General features: G+C 44.6%; 1 protein-coding gene across 1 annotated transcript in view; it reads right to left on the bottom strand.

The window, feature by feature from the left end:
- Positions 1–13,261, bottom strand: part of LOC112071492 (cAMP-dependent protein kinase catalytic subunit alpha) — a 21,775-nt gene extending 8,514 nt beyond the window's left edge. The window contains exons 1-5 of the mRNA XM_024138941.2: positions 12,856–13,261; positions 10,921–10,982; positions 10,259–10,387; positions 9,875–9,973; positions 8,368–8,450 (exon numbers count right to left, since the gene is read on the bottom strand). Coding sequence (XP_023994709.1) covers positions 8,368–8,450; positions 9,875–9,973; positions 10,259–10,387; positions 10,921–10,982; positions 12,856–12,991 — 509 coding nt within the window. The 5' untranslated portion in view covers positions 12,992–13,261. The remainder of the gene's footprint in view (positions 1–8,367; positions 8,451–9,874; positions 9,974–10,258; positions 10,388–10,920; positions 10,983–12,855) is intronic.
- Positions 13,262–19,390: the final 6,129 nt, after the last annotated feature.

Here is a 19,390-nt window from a genome sequence, read left to right as displayed (position 1 = left end):
GCTCTCTCTGCCTGCAGTGAGCCCCACGCCCGCTTCTACGCCGCCAAATTGTTTCTGACCTTTGAATACCTTCACTCACTGGACCTTATCTACCGAGACCTGAAACCAGAGAACCTGCTCATTGACAACCAGGGATACATACAGGTGAGAACACACACATAGTCAAATGGCTAGCTAGCTATACAGGTAGACTGATGCAGGACAAGCATGGTGTGCTGTACATACTACACATGAAATGCATTATACATGCCTGATTTGTAAATGCTCTTAAGTAAATAAACCGTAGTACACAATGTAATTTAAATTAGCCAAACTGAATGATACGGAGGGTGAAGAGGTTGATTTAATTTAAAAAGACAATAGTGTAATGATGAGTTGATGCCTATTATCAGAAGCAAATCATTTAACTGCGCGCCTTGCTGGTTGATGCCATTCTCTTTTCCGTTTTACTTGTGAAAGATGCCGTTATGTTCTGTTTATTTACTATAACTCTATTACTAATGTATTTAAGGGAACAAAAACACGCTACGTGTTGCACTAGGCCTTAGAAAAATGCCAAACAAATCCTTGACTCTGTCCAAGGAAGCAAACGATGCCAACCCACTGAATGAGAATTGTGCAAGTTACTTCACAATCTAATTTAAATGAGGCCTAACTGAATGATAAGGTGAAGAAGTTGATTTAATCTAGAACAACAATAGTGTAATGAGTTTGTTATGCTTATTTATCAGCATTGACGCCCATGTTAATAATTTGACAGTGCCTTGCAGGTTGATACAATTCTCTTTTACATTTTATTTTGTGCTTATGTTTGCTACACCTTGCGGGTTGATATGCATCTGATACATATGCTAAAGGGAACGCACGGCAACGTTCTCTAGCGGCTGCTGGTAGGCTGAAAGGCCAGGCGGTTCAAGTGTTAAAGGGATCGCATGCTAGCTGATACCATAAGACTTTCAGTGATTGTGCTAAAGCTAGTTAGGATTGGCTCCGCAAAACTACCTCTAACTTCCTTCATACTGGACACAGAAACATAAAATGGTATCCACAAGTTCATCTGACTCTGGGAAGTAGATAAAGGGCATCATTGCCAAAATCTGGAAGTATAACTTTAAGCGAATGTCAGAAACTGAACTGTTGATTGTCATTGCTGAGACACCTCGTGTTCCTCCCAGGTAACAGATTTGGTTTTGCAAAGCGAGTGAAGGGCCGGACCTGGACGCTGTGTGGCACTCCGGAGTACTGGCCCCGAAATCATCCTTAGCAAAGTGAGTGGTCACCACCAAACCCCAGCCTGCGTCACACCTCGTATCCATAACAACACTGGGGTTTTTACCACAACATAGGGTCATCACCATGACGCAGCAAAATATGTCACTACAGCCACTCACAAACAACTCTGACCATGATTACAACCGTGACTAGAGAAGAGCCTATGTATGACATGTTCCATTCTTCCTTTTTTGCGTTAGTTCTGCCTCTTTCCCTGGGACTCTAACACTCCTCTTTCTCTCTACACCCCCCCCCCCACTCAGGGTTATAATAAGCGGTGGACTGGTGCTCTGGGCGTGCTGATTTATGAATGGCTGCTGGCGATCCTCCCTTCTTCGCTGACAGCCCATTCAGATCTAGAGAAGATTGTATCAGGAAGGTGAGTACAGAGTACATCAGACAGAAACCAGATTACACTCTTCCTTTAGTCTGCTTTCAGTACCAGTCAGATAAGGCAGTTCATTGTCATTACCTCCAAACTAATTAGCTGTCTGTAGCTAGGTTCCATCCAATTTTAAAACGATTTTCATGTGAGTATTCTAAAATACAATATGCACATTTTCCCACAGAGATGTTTCTATATCAAATAGACTTGTGGTGAATAAAAGGCTGTGCGTGATGAGTACTGCACATAGTAATTTTGAGGTCAATCCATGTACCGAAATGGAAAATCCATGTAAATGGGTTTCCATCAATGATCAACTTACTGATGTTTTGTCACAACTGTTGTGTTTATATAGCGAATGTGTCCACTGGTCTGGCATTGCGATCTAGACAACAGGTCGCAGATACAGTGCAGTAGGCACTACATTATGAGATTATATGGATAAGGGCAATATTTATTTGGGGGTCAAACGGCAGCCAAGCATCGATATCATGCACCAGAATAAGACCTCAATATTTTATAGGAAAGGAGCATCAAGCTCATCACTTCTACTTTCACCACCCTGGAAGTTCATAACTTATTTCATCTTCAGCTTAATAACCTGCATGCTTTTCGAGTCGAAGTGAGAGGACCAACAACATATCATTGCGTGACTCCAAGTTACTTCGGTATGATGGTCATATAATATTTGCGCATAAAGGTGTTTCCACTGCCATTTCACACATTCATTTTAGAGACCCAAAAAGATCCACCATGTCGAACGACAAATTGTCTGTTTGCATTTATAAAAATTGTACCGGCATTTCCTGTTTCCATCATCCAGTTGTGACTTTTATTTTCATGTGTCAGTAATTCATCTGCATTAAATGTTGGATGGAAACCTTATATTGTCCTCCTGTGCCTTTCCTATTTTGTTGCTATATTCACATTAGCATTACTCTCTTCTGACCCTGACCTTGGTGTCTTCATACATACACAACACTTGTTAGACTGAGTTCTAGCTCACTTTCTCCTGACTGTGTTCCATGCCCCTCTACAATAGATCAATCATGACTCCACAGCCCACTGTAAATATATTGTGGTGTCCACATGACCCACTGACTCTCGCTTGCAGTGAGCCACATACCTGTTCAGAAGTTTCTCATAAGCTGTTCCTAGATCTGCAGCCTATCTAGCCCAATTCTTAACCTTAATCATTTAGGAGGGAAAGCTAAACAGCCCTGTCAGCGTTTATGGCAATCTCTGATCTTCTGAACTGATCATATTTGTTTGGGGAAATCTAACATTTCATAACGGATGATTTAGATAGTTCCTTTCTGTTTTCTACTGAACACAACCTTGACGTGTCTCTGTCCACAGGTGCGCTTTTCCTCCCACTTCAGCTCGGACCTGAAGGACCTGCTGAGGAACCTGCTCCAGGTGGACCTGACCAAGCGCTTCGGCAACCTGCGCAACGGATCAACGACATCAAGGCCACAAGTGGTTCGCCCACTGACGGATTGCCATTTACCAGAGGAAGGTGAGAAGGCCTGTCCATGGCTCCTTCTATTGTTCTTGTATAGCCACTGGAGAGAGGCAGGTTGGTTGCGACGGGTTTGGTGAAAGGAGGATGCTTAAGGGATGATTCAGAGCGAATGCATTTGGCTTGTCTTGATGGAGACATGTTACACAGCATTACTCACATAGTCTTACAGAGTTGGAATGTGGTCCACTTGACTATAACATGTCTACAGTGACGTCAAACTGCATATGTCAAAACTGAGAGGAATGACACTGAAAGCTACAGAAGCAAGAATCTGAGATATCTCTCTGTTTCAAGGTGGAGCACCGTTTATCCCAAGTGCAAAGGCCCGGTGACACAGCAACTTTGACGACTATGAGGAAGAGGAAATCCGAGTCTCCTTCACAGAGAAATGTGGCAAGGAGTTTGCCGAGTTCTAGGCCCAACCGGAGTAGCGGAAAAGAGCCAGGGATGTAGAGAGAAAAGGCGGGAACAGAAGGAAATGGGAGAGAGGTGATAAGCTGGACTGCTAACTTGCATTTGTAATACGACATCAACAATGTAACAACCCCACCCCCCAAAAAGAGCGAGGGGGAAAAGAACGAGAGAAAAACCTGAAAGAGCCAGCAGTGTTGCCTTTTCTGATTGTTTCTCACCTTGTTACTTATCCATGTCCTGTTTTCCCTCTTGTGTTTGTGGCAAGGTAGAAGGGGCAGGGGCTAACACCTCTCTTCAGTTGGTTTGTATCTTGGCAGAGTGTAAGCGACACATTTTGAGTCATTGCAGGCAGGTTGAGGCATTGATGTTCTGGACTTGAATCTAGGCTCCTCCTGAGTGGGTCTCTCTACAAGCTTCTCAATGAATGAGGTATCTCATTGTTGTTTTGTAAGTCCACCCACTCCCTATCTTGTTACCCCAATTCCCCCCCCCGCCCCCTCGTCTCTCCATCCTGAATCTGTCCATCAATACCAAGTCCAACGACGTGCCTATCATAATGCCAACTTGGTTGCAAACCGTTGTCGAAAGCATTGGTGCAGAGCTTGGCTATTGTGGCATCAACCCTTGTGCCTTTCTAGTTGAAAGCTTGACACTCTCTGCACACGCCTTCTGTCCGCTCGTTGTGGCATGATTATTGGTTCAGAGGATTCTCTCATCAGCTTGCAGTCAAGCAGTGCGACACTTTTGATCAGAGAAACAGATATTTATCTCTTTCATTTAGGTCTTACTACCTTTTTTTTCGGACCTGTGAAATTGTGTACATGAGCATTTTAATGTTAATTAAGTCTGTCTTTTCTCTTCAACTGAATTATTAGAGCATTTTAAAACCCTTTGAGGATCATTGTGTCTCAGTCAATCTGTGCTTGTGGTTAGTATTGAAGGGTGGTTAAAAAAGCAGTGACTAACATAATGATCACACATTCTTCTCTGACTAGTGTTTATTTAACTCATAGCACATTTATACATGTATGTGAATATTATTAGAAAAACGTGAATATTCATCTTTTTTCCAAAAATTCTCTTAGCTGTGAAACCGAAATGAAGATTTCAGAAAATAAACAAACAAGATGAATTCTGCAAATTCGCAAAAGTAAGGACATGCTACGCAGACATGTTTGTCAGTTAACTATTGAAGGTGGTGGTTTTTAATGCCAGGAAAAAGTAGCAAAATGATGCATGTATTTTTGTACAATATCACTTTAAAAGAAAAGATGTGAAAGATGTAAAGCTCTGTCGTGGTGAGGTATCTGAAATGTTCAAACTGACTCTCACCTGCCCCTTTTGTAGGATGGATCAAGGCCTGCTTTTATCTGCCAGAAATCATGTTGTCATTTCGTTCAGTTAGATGTAACGTTAATGCTGATTTAATCATGTTAATTCACAGCTCTGTTCACCGCTGCTGGCCTGTTTACTCCTACATCCCTGAAATCATCATCTTCAAATGACACTCACAATGTATGACTGTGGAACTCAGGATGTACATTGTCAAATTATTTCCTTTCATGAGAAATTTATAACAATCTGATTTATGGATTTTGAAAAGCTATCCGTAATTATTTTATTGCAATGTCATATTTTTGGATGCAAGACAATCGCAGCGCCCAAATCTCACCAATGGCTGGTTTGTAGACAGGTGTGATGACGCAACACATTGACATGGTTAGTTGATTTTCAACAAGTTTGTTTTCCCACAAGCTTTGATTTAGGTAATAAGGTTATATTATTTCTATAAACACAAAATGTTGTGATTCGGACCCCCACTAGACCTTCATTAGGCACCACACATTGTGCACCTCTTGCAAATGCATTTGTGTTAAATAATATACAGTATTTATCTTCAATCAGTTTTGTCATTAATCTATTGTAGTATGCTGTATTTCTACCGAATGTTCACAATCAAATTTTGAAATGATTCTTTGGCAGTCCTAGAGGTGCATCTGAATGTCTGTAAAGGCTACTTTAACAGAAGAAAATAAAACGTATCGAGGTGAGATACAGACTTCCAAACTTGTGCTCTATGAAGAGATGTTATGTTTTAAATCACGTTCTTGCATGTGACGAAAAAACAAATGCAAGATGTCCAAGACCTATGACATGTGTTTAATGACTGAGATTTGCATCCATTCATATACCACAACCAACTGATACTTTCATTGTTTTGCATCCCTCTGGTCTTTCTAAGCATCATTAGTAGTAAGGAGGGTAGTGCCAGCTACAGGTATTCAGTCACCTCCACTGCCTTGCTAGGACCCTTTGAAGCACCCTACTTCTCGAATCATGTCTATATTAAAATGTTTTTTTTTTAAAGAAATAGTGATAATGAAAGCCTAAGTTGTGACTAAAGTTGGTCAATTGTGTGTTCAGATTTTTTTTTTAACATTTTGGTCCTGCAAACATTTAAGTTTTGTGCTGGAAAAGTCACTCAGTAATTAGAGGCGGATAAGCTCCATGAACCACTAGTTGACAGCTTTAAAAAATGTTAATTTTGGCTTCCGCAGACCTGGATTCATGTCTATGAAATTTTGTTCCTGTTTCTACTGACCGGCCTCCCACTCCCCGGCATTCATTATAACCCTATCATCACTTTTCTTGTTGCATCTTTCACTTCTGTTATTGCTTTGTTAGATTCTAAGTTTACATTACGCTTCAATTGAAATCTCCATTTTTTTAACATGGAGAAAAGTTGCTTTAATTTCATATTTCTAAGTTGATTTTCAACAAACTTTGAATCTTTTCCTTCCCGATTTGGTCGGTGATGGTGTATCTCATTGTAAATAGACTACCGAAACAATACTATATATCTGCGTTTGACAGTCTATCTTACTTCTGGAGAAGCTTGACCGATACTCTTAGTACACAAAGAGTATTAAAAAAAATTAAGTAAATATTTTGCACATGTATCATTCCAATAAAGTTTACTTGTTGTAAAATTAAGAATTGTTTGAGTACATTTTGTAGAATTATACAGATGTGTATGTTGGCAGAATAGGATTATTGCTGTTTGTACAGTAACATCGTTGTTTGTAAGGAACACTGTGTGGAGGGGGATGCCATGAGAACAAATAATGCAAGAGCTGATTTCACTGTGTTGTTCCTACACCTCCTATACAAAATGATGTCAATCTGTCTATTCTCAGGCTTCCAGATGAGTGTGCAGCCTGCTTGGCCATTATCCAGAAAATGTTCAGATGGAATGAGGATGAAGAGAATAGCGTTCCTGATAAGATGGCTCCTGTATGTGGTCTGGACTGGAAGCACTACCGCCATGGAATAACAGCAGGCTCTCATCTCGCGTACAGTGCTATCACATACAATATTACACGCTGGGAAAATTGGGCTTATCTCAATCACCCATTGGTATATTATGTGAAACGTATATATTTTATAAAGTTATTAAATGTTTTGTTTTTTAAATATGATAAATGAACACTTTGGCGCCTCGTTAGGACTAATTCGAAATACCACTTAAATATCTCTGTAGAATCAAAAGCTTATCCACTGGCACTTTAAAGCGCAAACAACGCAAGCGTAAGCGAGGTTTCAATTTTTCTCTAAAGCCGAACTCGGGCCGCGGATCGCAACAAGTTGACGCAACTGAGGCAAAAACGAACGTAACGACCCCCAACCAGGAAAAGGCTGAACCCATGTACGCGATTGGATTTTGGAACACTATTGACTCACTGACGGTCGGAAAAGCCAACCCAGACCTTGAAAGAATTTGTCGAATGTGTCCGGAGACGAATGGATCACGCCAGAAACAAACACGAGGAACTCGGAAGAAACTGATCCAAGAGCAAAACCAGTCTTGAATTACTACAAGGGTCTGATTTCCTATGAATGCAGCAAATAGTCAAAGAACAGGAAAAAAAAGGATGATCAACGACTAAAAAACTGCCGTGGAAGAAGTCTAACCTCCGATGTTGAGCAACGGGACAGCGCACTCGTCCATTGACAGAATGACGAGATTTGACGTAACGCAGGGCAGGCACTGTTTCAGTGACCCCGTGCCGTGACCACGTCCATCTTCACCAGAGAAGAAACAGACCCACGTCCTCATATTTAAATGAGTAGGCAGGCATATGGTGTAGCTGGGGAAATGGTGTTTGTAGAGCGGGATTCTCTTAATCAGGAGTGGCTTGATAATTGCAAGTGACCGAAACAAAACTGCGCAGACAGGAGCGCTGTATCTACCTCCGCGACCGAGGTGAATAATAGCCCTACAATAATAATGATAAGCTGCGCTTGCAATTAATACAAAAAAAGAGTGTTGTACTAGAAAGTGAGTTTGCCGGCCTGTTTGCTCTACAGCTTTAATGACAAAAAAACTTGCACGTTATTGCGTCAGATTGGCAACAACACACCTTTAAGCCGAAGGCTCTTTACAAGCCAAACTCACTTATTTCAAGTAAGGGTCGCGAAGCTAAAGTACATACCTCGATGCGTGACAATGGGGAAAGCGTGCTCGGGTATTTCCACTAAGGGAACGGTCCGTGTTTAAAGCTAACAGCCGACTAGAGTATGAAGCCACGTTATTTTATGGGTTTCACGAGCCGTCTGGTCGCAGAAAGAGAGGTCAGAGGGTAACGTGGACACAACAATATATTAACTAGGAGGCTGTTATGGAGTCATGGTCTTTGGAAAATGGGGAGGGTTAACTACTGTAGCTATTTGGTTCTATTTCCAACAGTGGGAGACAGGTAAACAGACTCACCTGAACCTGCCAATTCTCCTTAAATGTGAGAACATCTCACCACCAGGGACATACTCCATCACCATATACAGGTTAGTGTTGTCCTACAGAGAGAGAAATATTTCACACAGTTGAGTTGTGAACCTCACCTTCACACACAAACTTGGAAGTATGTTCACACACACCAGGGTTTCCGTCATGAAAATGTGGCGCCGGACATTTGACCACATTTAAAATTGACCAGACACATTTGCATTGGGAGCATAACCTGCTCAGGGGGTCCACCCACAGGGTCCCACCCACAGTGCTCAGAATGACAGAAATCACATTTACATTATGGTAATTCATCATAACAGAACATGCAAGTCCAGGATGCAATGAGGTGTGTCCTTACGCACACTTTGAAGATGTTAAATTAACTGTCCACATGTAATTTTCCTCTGCCAACAAGACCAGTAACAAATAGTAAAATCACTAGCCTATGCACAGGCGGAGTGTGAGTTTAAACTTTGGGGAAGCACATATTCACCATAAAAAATTGCACCTTTATAATAAAGCATTCCATGCATCTTCGCATTTGCAGACTTATGTAAGATAGCCTACTATTTGTAATGTGATGAGCATATTGGATAGTCATAATTTAGGCTAATAATATAACTCAGTCAAATGTTCACAAAAAAAGACAGTTGGATGCATGGCTGTGGATGCATGGCTGTGGATGCATGGCTGTGGATGCATGGCTTTTCAATGACAGTGGCAACCCAAATTGCACACGCTGCCTTTCCTTCCGACTATGGGCAATGCAATTTAAAACAATCCACAACTTATTTTATGTTTTTAAGGCTAGGGGAAGCTAATGTTCCTCTGTGGCCAATTCATGCTTTAGTAGCCTCATTTGAATGATTGTATTCATTTATTTCTGTATAGACAGAATCATGCCTCATAATATGTAGTAAAACATTTCAAATATTAAAATAGCTACAGGTTCTCAAAATGCAAACTACAATTTAAACACGCTGATGAAGCCTGCCTTCCATGCATTTGAATGGTGAACAGGAAGCACACTTCAATTACCAGTTGAGGAACAAAAATATTAGCTATTTTTAATCATGGCCCATTAACTATTTTTAACACACAATTTAGAATTATTGCGCAATGATTGGGCTTATAAAAGCGCTGTCTGACAGATTTTCCTCTCAAAGGCTCTGTATCGGTATGCTGTGCGCGTGTGATAAGAGACATAATGAATATACACACACGTGCCAATTTAATTCCACAAAATGATGCAAATTAACACATACCGATAATCATCGGTCAAACGTATTTACATCAACTGGTACATCCATCATTGAATAGGCTAAGAAACATTCATTTGCAAAAAAAACTTTTTATTCTCCTGGACCATTGGCTATTTTTTTTTGAGCCTTTAATTTTTTATATATATATATATATATATAAATAAATCTGAAAGCTGGCTATTACCGGCTAACGGAAACCCTGATGCACCCACACACGCATCCAGCAGTACCTTGAAAGAGTGCTCCAACCGCACCAGGAAGGGGAAGCTGACGGCCTGAAGGATGCGTTTCTCATTCAGCGTGTGTTCTATCTGCTTCAGCTTCACCACCTGAGGGGAACAAAGCAGAACACCTTGTTAAGCAAGGAGAGCCCCCTACATCTCTGACTAATGGGCTGAGAGACAGTWACAGCACCAGGGTTGAGGGGGTCAATTCCATTTCACATAAATCAACGCATGAGATTAATATAAATTTGTATTCATTAATATAAAAATACCTACATGCATTGTAAAAGAGGACTTGGAGTCAATTCACTAACTGAATTTGAATGAAATCAAACCCAGCTCTGAAAACCATACAATGTACAACTGACTCCCTAGACCACATTACCATACCTTCTGTTTGTCAAGTATCTTCATGGCAAAATGCTGRCCCGACTCTTTGTGCTTGACCAGCATGACTCGACCAAACGAGCCCGTGCCCAGGGTCTTCAGACGGTCAAAGCCATCCAAGGCCGCAGTGTTCTGGAGAGGAGAGCATGTCAGTTAGAACAGGGAAACAAGCCCAACAACAGCCAGAATGCCTATCAGGGTGCCAGAGTCAGGTCGAGTAGCAACACTGGACTCAAACTACCCATCAAACTGTCCCGTCAAAAACAGCAAAAGCAGGATATGATACGGATTCTGAGGCATTCAAAAAGTGCAATGCGTCAGGCAACTGTTAGTCCTGCCAGTGCCACACATATTGCAGCAAAGGTATGAGTCATTCTTACAATAGCAAATTAAACTTGTGTTACGCTAAAARAAAAAGGAGGGAAAGTGTTATGCTAAATGCTGCACATAATCAGTAAAGATGTCATTCTATGTAGACCAGGCTCATTTATTGTGTATGCCCCAAAGCATTAAAAAAAATGAAACGTTCCAACAAATGTGATTCTAGTTAGAGCCAGCAGAGGGCCCACTTCCCTTCTCTCATCCAGGCGTGACACGGCTGGTATGCTGGGGTCTTTCTGAGCGTGTGCAGGCCTGTCATTCATTCCCACACTTCCCTAACTCACCTGTGCTGGATTCTCCCATTTCTTGAGGAAATCCTCTTTGGCTTTGGCAAGAAACTCCTTCACTGTAACAGAGCAAACAGATGGTTTAGCACCTACCCTACTTCATGACACACTGATTCCATCAGACACATTTAGATGAGAACGAGGATGTTGTGAGAGAGTTCAGCAGAGGYTCACGTCTAGAACCACTGACCAGCGCTATAATAATAAGACTTCTCTGGAAGGCTAAATTGTGATATTTAGGAGATGAACTTGAGCGTGTTAGAATGAGTCTTGTGTGTACCTTACCTGTGGCACAAGTACATCYTACGTGTAGCCTAGCCCAAGGCTGTCCATCTCCCTCACTCTGGCCACACAGACAGGGCTTATTTCCACTGATGTTGAAGCCAAATTGACTGAGCTCATGTTATCTAATACTTCCTCCTCCAGCCATGTCAGAACGGGAGCAGAGAGCCAATCAATACAGGCAGTCTATGTGAATGTATTCTGTGTGAACGCATTACTGTCTCTGTGCCAGTGAATGTGTGTGAGATTTTATCCACTCCAAAGTGACTTATCATAACCTTTATACAGTCGCACACTCTAGCTCTAACGCACGCATGCACACAGACACGGCATCACATGCAGAAGTGCAGCACATCTCTTCTCATCTTTATTGGGCTGATCACTGTGTGCTTTGTGGGAACATGTAGATACCAGCCCTTCCTCATTAATCCCTGCTCATATCCATCTATGCCTCAACACTGAGGACAGTGGCTGGCTGCTACTTGTATGAAAGTACCAGTACCACTCAACACTGGCTGGCTGCTACTATTAAGTTAGCACCAGTACCAATCAACACTGGTCCCCAGTGTTGATTGGTACTGGTGCTAACTTAATAGTAGCAGCCAGCCAGACATTGGCTGGCAGGCTGCTACTAGTAAGCAGTACTATTAATACTACTATAGGAGACAGAGGGCTGAGGGCAGGGGGAGGAGAATATGTACACTACAGTAAATCGATGGGTTTGTCAGAGGAAAGCTGAACATTTACATCTGTCACCCTCTTAACACAGTAAGCAATTCCCTTTAAATTAAAAGATTAAACAGATCTCAAATCTTCCGTGTCAATTTATGGCTCATACTTGGATAGCCTAATACACCATCTAATCTGGAGAAAGCCACGCAATCCTTACATTCAATAAACATTTTTGTTCTGGCAAGCTGCGCGCTTGTCCCTTTCATAGTAAAAACACTTAATTTGTAATATATTGTAAGAAATGGAATTCGTCACATATCATACAAAATGGATGATGTTGTACACAATTGTTGGGGAATCATTTTGGCTCGTGAGAACAACTTTCAAAACTACTGGATGAAATGATACAAAACCTCGGTAGCATCACTAAGTCAAAACCTCAAAGCCATACAAACCCTTGTGATCAACACTAATATCTCCTCAGTGGTTCTGCTTTTCTCCATTCACAAAGGGTCTATAAACACACACCTACCCACCCCTCTAACAGCTCTATAACAGCTCTCTCTGGAGAACAACTCCAACAGAAGAGGAAGGCCAGAGAGCAGCACTGACCAAAGTTCATATAAACATCACTACAATGCCAGAGCCATTGAGAAGAAAAGCAGACTAGTCTCCTGGGAGAGTACATTACCCAGTCACTTTGTTCCTTTATTYCCAGCTAAGTAAACCCCAACAGAGTCTCCCATAGAAGACACCCCTTCCATACTGTAGGCCTACAGCCAGAACTAAGGAGGGAAGTTACATCTAGCTATCWAACAGCTCAACAGTTACACCAACAATGGCCCAAGTGGAATTGACTTGACCTAGTGCAGCCTTTTTGTTAGATTTGCGAGGCTTGGCTGCCACGAATACCATCTGATGGGTGGAAGATGATTCCTAGTCCTTCTAGACTTCCTCTCCACTGCTACCCTCCCTTACCGTCAGGGATCCCTATGGGCATCTCTGGTGCTGCAACCGCAGCCTCTGCAGCCCCGGAGACAGAGGTGGACCCAGACTCCCTCTTCCTGCTACCATGCCTCCTGGAGCTCTTCCTGTGGCTGTCTGAGCCTGACATCAGCCCTGTCACTTCTACGTCGCGACGTGCCTCTTCTTCCTCGTTCCTCCTCACAGTGGTTGGCTCATCGCTCCTTCTCCCACTACGTTYACRTCCARAAACCCAGACAACCTTCAACCTCCTTGGTTTCTTCTCTCACCTTCTACATTCACTTTCCAGTTTCATCTGTCTGTCGTGTCCTGGCATAGAGCAGAGCTCACTCAKCAGCCAGAGCCCCTGGWAGTCCAGAGCCAAACAAAGCCCACAGTGCTGTGCTCTCGTTACAACAACTCACATAGATCAATTGGACCTGTGCTCCGTTTGTATCTATATTTATTCTGCACACAGTTCTACCTCCTGCTCTCTATGCTGTAAACACACACAGTTCTACCTCCTGCTCCTTATCCTGTAAACACACAGATCAACAGAGGGGCCTGGTCACCAGGGGGAGGGGCATCACCACAGCCAGGGGTTATATTTATGAAGCCCAGAGGGGAACTCTCCTATGGAAAAAAGTTATGACAGTCCTCTGCTCTGTCAAACCAGGAGATCAACCTGAATTCCTGGCACCATAAATATTACTCTCATCAACACAACCCATCAGTAGACCAAGGGTTTTCCCTGCTCAGATCATGTGATCAGGAAAACCTAAGTACCCAGGTGAGATGCCACAGCAGGACGGTGTGAAACCATTTCAGATGTTTCCAAAGAGGAGCTTTTCTAAAGAAACCACAGCAGTCACAAACCAACCACAGCAGTCACAAACCAACCACAGCAGTCACAAACCAACCACAGCAGTCACAAACCAACCACAGCAGTCACAAACCAACCACAGCTAAAACACATCCCCTCTAGTGCCCAATGCAACACACACCACTGTGCCCCTGTGTCCAGGATCGATGTCCCGATCAATCCCATCTCTCCCCTGGGCTTGGCTGGGACCCTGTGACGCAGGCACAGGGGGTTAGGATGGGGCGCGCTGACCGAGCTTTCACTCTGGAGCCCGCCAAACCACATCCAGTCCACATCAGACCTCATTTAGAGCACACAGCCCGCAGGCAACGCATTAGAGACAGTGGACGAGTGGAGCTGCACAGAGACGTGGGGGAGGGGGGTGATACAGAAAGCCACACTTGTTGTGGGGGGAGGGGGGGAGGGGTGATACAGAAAGCCACACTGTTTGGGGGGAGGGGGGTGATACAGAAAGCCACACTTGTTGTGGGGGAGGGGGGTGATACAGAAAGCCACACTGTTGGGGGGGGAGGGGGGTGATACAGAAAGCCACACTTGTTGTGGGGGAGGGGGGTGATACAGAAAGCCACACTGTTGGGGGGGAGGGGGGTGATACAGAAAGCCACACTTGTTGTGGGGGGAGGGGGTGATACAGAAAGCCACACTGGGGGGGAGGGGGGTGATACAGAAAGCCACACTGTTGGGGGGGAGGGGGGTGATACAGAAAGCCACACTTGTTGGGGGGAGGGGGGTGATACAGAAAGCCACACTTGTTGTGGGGGGAGGGGGGTGATACAGAAAGCCACACTTGTTGTGGGGGGGGGCGGGTGATACAGAAAGCCACACTTGTTGTGGGGGGAGAGATATACAGTGAGAGAGGGAGATAGTGAGAGAGGAAGCGAAAGAGAGCGAGGATGCAGAGAGACATCTGTTGGGTGTGAGAGAGTCCAGAGGAAATAAGTGATAGGTYCACAACCCAGYCACTTCAGACCYCAGTCCTTACAGTCCTCGTGGTTTGCTTCTCTGGCCACTGTACTGTCAGGTACTTAGRTTCAGTCAGCACTTGGAGTTACTAGAGGTGAGAGTGACTGGGCATTCTTACAAGAGTATCTGAGCATGCCCAGAAGAACAAAGTGCCTTTAAAAAGAGTCAAGAAGTGCTGTGCTATACAAATATCAGCCTGGCCCTGTTATGCAAGCCAGTGTAAACCACCCCGCCAGCCACACACATTTATAGCCACAGTGAAAGCTCCACCTTGACAGTGTAGCGTCACAGGGCCAAATGCATGTCATTTCATATAGAGAGGGACTGATTACTGAGCAGTACCCACACAGAGGGACTGTAGACAACAATGGAATTACATGTTCAGATATGCAAACCCAGATTGAAGGAAGCTAGGGTGAGAGTCAGACATCTTGTCCCCGAGACAGACACATGTGGCCCGGAGCACAGAGGGAACCCCGCTGGACAGACACACCGACAGCTTTCCCAGGATACAGACAAATGGCTTCCCTGGAACTTTGACACAGCCGACACCAGGCAACAGAACAAACACGAGGTGCTGAATCAAAAAGAGCTTAGTATGTGTGTGTGGGCCACACAACATCAGTCCAAAACAACAAACCTAGCCAAAAACCAAAGCAAGTCTACTTTCGTAAAACCCGGACCAAAGCAGTCATCCTGCCCAACACACACAGCTATGTCTTACTATACATGTGATGACTTTTTGGGGACAAAAAAATAGATTCCCATTCAAAATCCTTTCCCTAAACCTAATTCTAAACCCAACATTGCCTTTTTACAAGTGAGAATCAGCAAAATGTCCACTTCTGAATATTAGTTGGTTAAGCATTTGTGTGAGAACTTTTGGTACTCACAAGTATAGTAAAACGCACACAGAGAGCACCGAATCCACAAGAGAACTGGAAAACAGTGTGATTGTGTGTACGGACGGCTGACACACCCAGTCACATCCCCCTGCCCCCCTCACGCCACTCCAACCAATCACTCCCCTCCCTCGTGAGTGTCGTGGGAACAGGCTCCGCCCCCTTGCTCCAGTCAAGTCAGTTCAGTCAGTCAGTCACTCACTCCAGCAGTGGGCCTCTGGCTCCTCCTGTGGCTGGCAGTGTCTGCCCTCCCCACCGCTGGTGTTTCCCAGACAGGGCCCAGCGCGCTGGAACAGCCTCCCCGCCAGCCTGTGCAGCACCGACATGGCACCGGCCTAGGACCTGTAGCAACTAGCAAGGAAAAGGTGTCCTTCAGAGAGGAGCCCTGAACTTCCAGACAAGTGGAGCACCACCGACCCTTGGAGGATTCTGTATAGGAGGTTGGATATCYGACTAGACTTGAAGCTGTCCTGCCATGTTATGWAGGTAGAGACAAAGCCTGACACTGTGCAGCAATGARTCCAGAGGCTCCTCCACTTCCTGCCTGAGCTCATACACTGTCCACCCTGCTCCTTCCTGTGGGCCCTGGCACAGCTCTCCACAGCAACGCCTCCGCTCTTTCCGTCTATCAGGGAAGAGAGGGCAGGCCGGGCTGAGAGATAGGGTCCACCTGAACCGGACCTTAAGCCTCACTGTCCTCTATAGTCTCGTCTCTCAGAGCGGGCTGCATGTTGTCCTTATCCTCTGGTTGTCTAGTTGAAAATAGCTGCCCTGCCGTGGTGGGCGCAAGCGTCTGAACCCCCGGTCTGCACCTGTCTCTGGGGATCAGGGCGGGCCAATAGCGAGGCCATCCAGGCCGATAAGGATGTCAAGCGTGGCATGTGGACAAACCTCTGACGGCCCTGGGACCTCCTCTGCCCCCGCCCAGGGGTCAGATCTTAGCAGTGTGTAGCTCTCCGCTAATCCCTCCATTAATACTACATCAATACCATTTAAAAACAACGCTGTGTGCTTAGACAACTGAGAGGCGGTGAAGCTGTGATCTCTGGGYGGCCTCGTTTCAGTGGGACACAGACCCAAAGACAAGRGTTAATGCTACCAGGCTGGTCCACTCTTCACATGTATGCTCTACAAGMAGCCGAGGCTCATTTCACAGATACCCGTTCCAACCAAGYGMMTGCCAATGTAACAGCTAGTGTTATGGATGCATWGCCTACAYAACACTGTTTTTCCAAACCTGCTCCGGGACTGCCACTCCTCTACTTGTAAACAGAAATACATTTAATGGAGTTTGGATGGGATGCTGCATTGCATTCACCCTCCATGGAAAAGCTCTATTAGAGAAGGTGGTTCATTTCCATAGCAATACTGAACATTTCATTTACAGAGGATTAAAAGACCAGGATATCAATGAGGGGGGAGACAGTCACCACTTATAGAGAAGCAGAGAGACAGTGGAACAGATAAGACCCTAGCCAGGGAGGAAAAGGGAAGCAGCGGGGAAACAAATGGATGGCACCGACTAAAAGCTGCGCAGAGCAGCTTGAGAGGGAGTCGCGACCCAGAGATGGGCAGGACAGCACACAGAGTGTTCTTGTTCTAAATGCTGTTCATCACATGATGTTCAAGAGACTCCTCAGCATCACGGTTCAGCCTGGAGAGGATCACACCACCCGCATCATATGACCCCGCCCCTGTGCCTTCAGTGTCCCACCACACCCTCCTCTCTCCTTCAGTCAAGTACAGTGTGGGATTCAAGGCTGATGACCACTACTGTGTTTACATTGGGGTTCCCCCGAGTAACAAGTCAGACATCTGGCAAAATTTTGCTTCTTAAAGTTATATAGGCTGGGGCAGGGATAACACTGAAATCCCCAAAAAGAAGACCATAACAAGGACTATTCTGTCCTCTTTCCAAACTAGGCTGACTATTTCTCCTGAAAACCTGCATCCAAAAAGGATATCTGCAGTGTGTTTAAGTCCTATACATAGCGATTTACACTGAAAGTAGAGGATCTTCCCCTGCTACCTGACAGGAAGTAGTGTAGTGACTGTAGTGACACCGATTGGCCTAGATCAGGGAAGGGCAACTGGCAGCCTGTGGCCTCCCTTGGATCAATTTCCCCCAAACAATTTTTTAATAATATATTATTTGGGGGAGGGGGGGGGGGGGGGACTCAGAAGGGGTTGAATTAAGGGTCTGAACTTACTTTTGAGCGTTAGAATCAAAATGTTATTTGTCACATGCTTCGTAAACAAATGGTGTAGACTAAAGGTGTCTGCATGCTTCCCAGCCGAAACAGTTCGGAAGAGTTTGTGCATATATTATGACGACATTGTGACGTTGTTTTTAGACTTCAGAGAAGGTTTTTCCCTAGCTGTTCGGGCCCACAACATTTTTTCTGGAAGCAAGCAGAGTTCAGAGCCCCGTCCGTCGGTGATTGGTCAACAGTAGGGACTCTTCAATAAAGTATTTTTCATTAAACAAAAGAACTCATGCACATTTTTTCATTACAAAACACTGCAATACAAAACTCTGCAAAAACGTCAACATGACAGAATTCTTGAGTTAGATTAATTATAATTGAGGAAGTGTAAACTGGCTACGGCGTCTCAAAAAGGACAAATAGTACTATTGCCACATTTCTCATTTTTCAAGCAAAGGTCTTAAGGGAATATGCAAGCATTATCGTTCGGCTAGGCGCCAGCCGAACAGAGGCATGCTGGCGCCTTAACAGTGAAACGTTTACTTACAGGCCCTTCCCAACAATGCAGTGAAAAATATAGATAAAATAATAACACAAGGAATAAACACACAGTGAGTAAGGATAACTTGGCTATATACACGGGGTACCAATACCGAGTCAATGTGCTGGGGCACAAGGTAATTGAGATGGATATATACATATAGGTAGGGGTAAAGTAGCCAGGTAGCCTAGTGGTTAGAGTGCTGGGCCAGTAACTGAAAGGTTGCTAGATCGAATCCCCGAGCTGACATGGTAAAATCTGTCGTTCTGCCCCTGAACAAGGCATTTAACCCACTGTTCCTAGGCCGTCATTGTAAATAAATGTGTTCTTAACTGACTTGCCTAGTTAAAGGTCAAATAAAAAAAGTGACTAGGCAACAGGATAGATAATAAACAGTAGCAGCATGTGAGATGAGTCAAAAGAGTGAGTGCAAAGAGGGTCAATGCAGATAAGCAAATAGCTACCTGGACTAACTATTTAGTAGTGGGRKGGGGGGGGGGGGGGGGGGGGGGTAGAAGCTGTTCAGGGTCGGTTGGTTCCAGACTTTGTGCATCGGTACCGCTTGCCGTGCAGTAGCAGAGAGAACAGTCTGACTTGGGTGGCTGGAGTCTGACCATTTACGGCCTTCCTCTGACACCAACTGGTATAGCTGTCCTTGATGTCAGAGAGCTCGGCTCCAGTGATGTACTGGGCCATACGCACTACCCTCTGTAGCGCTTTGCGGTTGGATGTCAAGGGGTTGACATACTAAGCAGTGATGCAGCCAGTCGAGATGCTCTGAATGGTGCAGCTGTAGAACTTTTTTAGGATCTGAGGGCGCATGCCAAACCTTTTCTGCCTCCTGTAGGGGGGAAGAGGCTTTGTTGTGCGTTCTTAACAACGGTGTTGGTGTGTGTGGACCATGTTAATTCCTTAGTGATGTGGACACCAGGAACTTGAAGCGCTGGACCTGCTCCACTACAGCCCCGTCGATGTGGATGGGGGAGTGTTCGGCCCTTCGTTTCCTGTGGTCCACAATCAGCTCCTTTGTCTTTCTGGCGCTAAGGGAGAGGTT

This window comes from Salvelinus sp. IW2-2015, unplaced genomic scaffold (genome assembly GCF_002910315.2).
Source record: "Salvelinus sp. IW2-2015 unplaced genomic scaffold, ASM291031v2 Un_scaffold1623, whole genome shotgun sequence".
Taxonomy (NCBI): domain Eukaryota; kingdom Metazoa; phylum Chordata; class Actinopteri; order Salmoniformes; family Salmonidae; genus Salvelinus; species Salvelinus sp. IW2-2015.
Note: the sequence above shows the minus strand (reverse complement) of the source record. Positions and strands in the feature narration are given on the sequence as shown.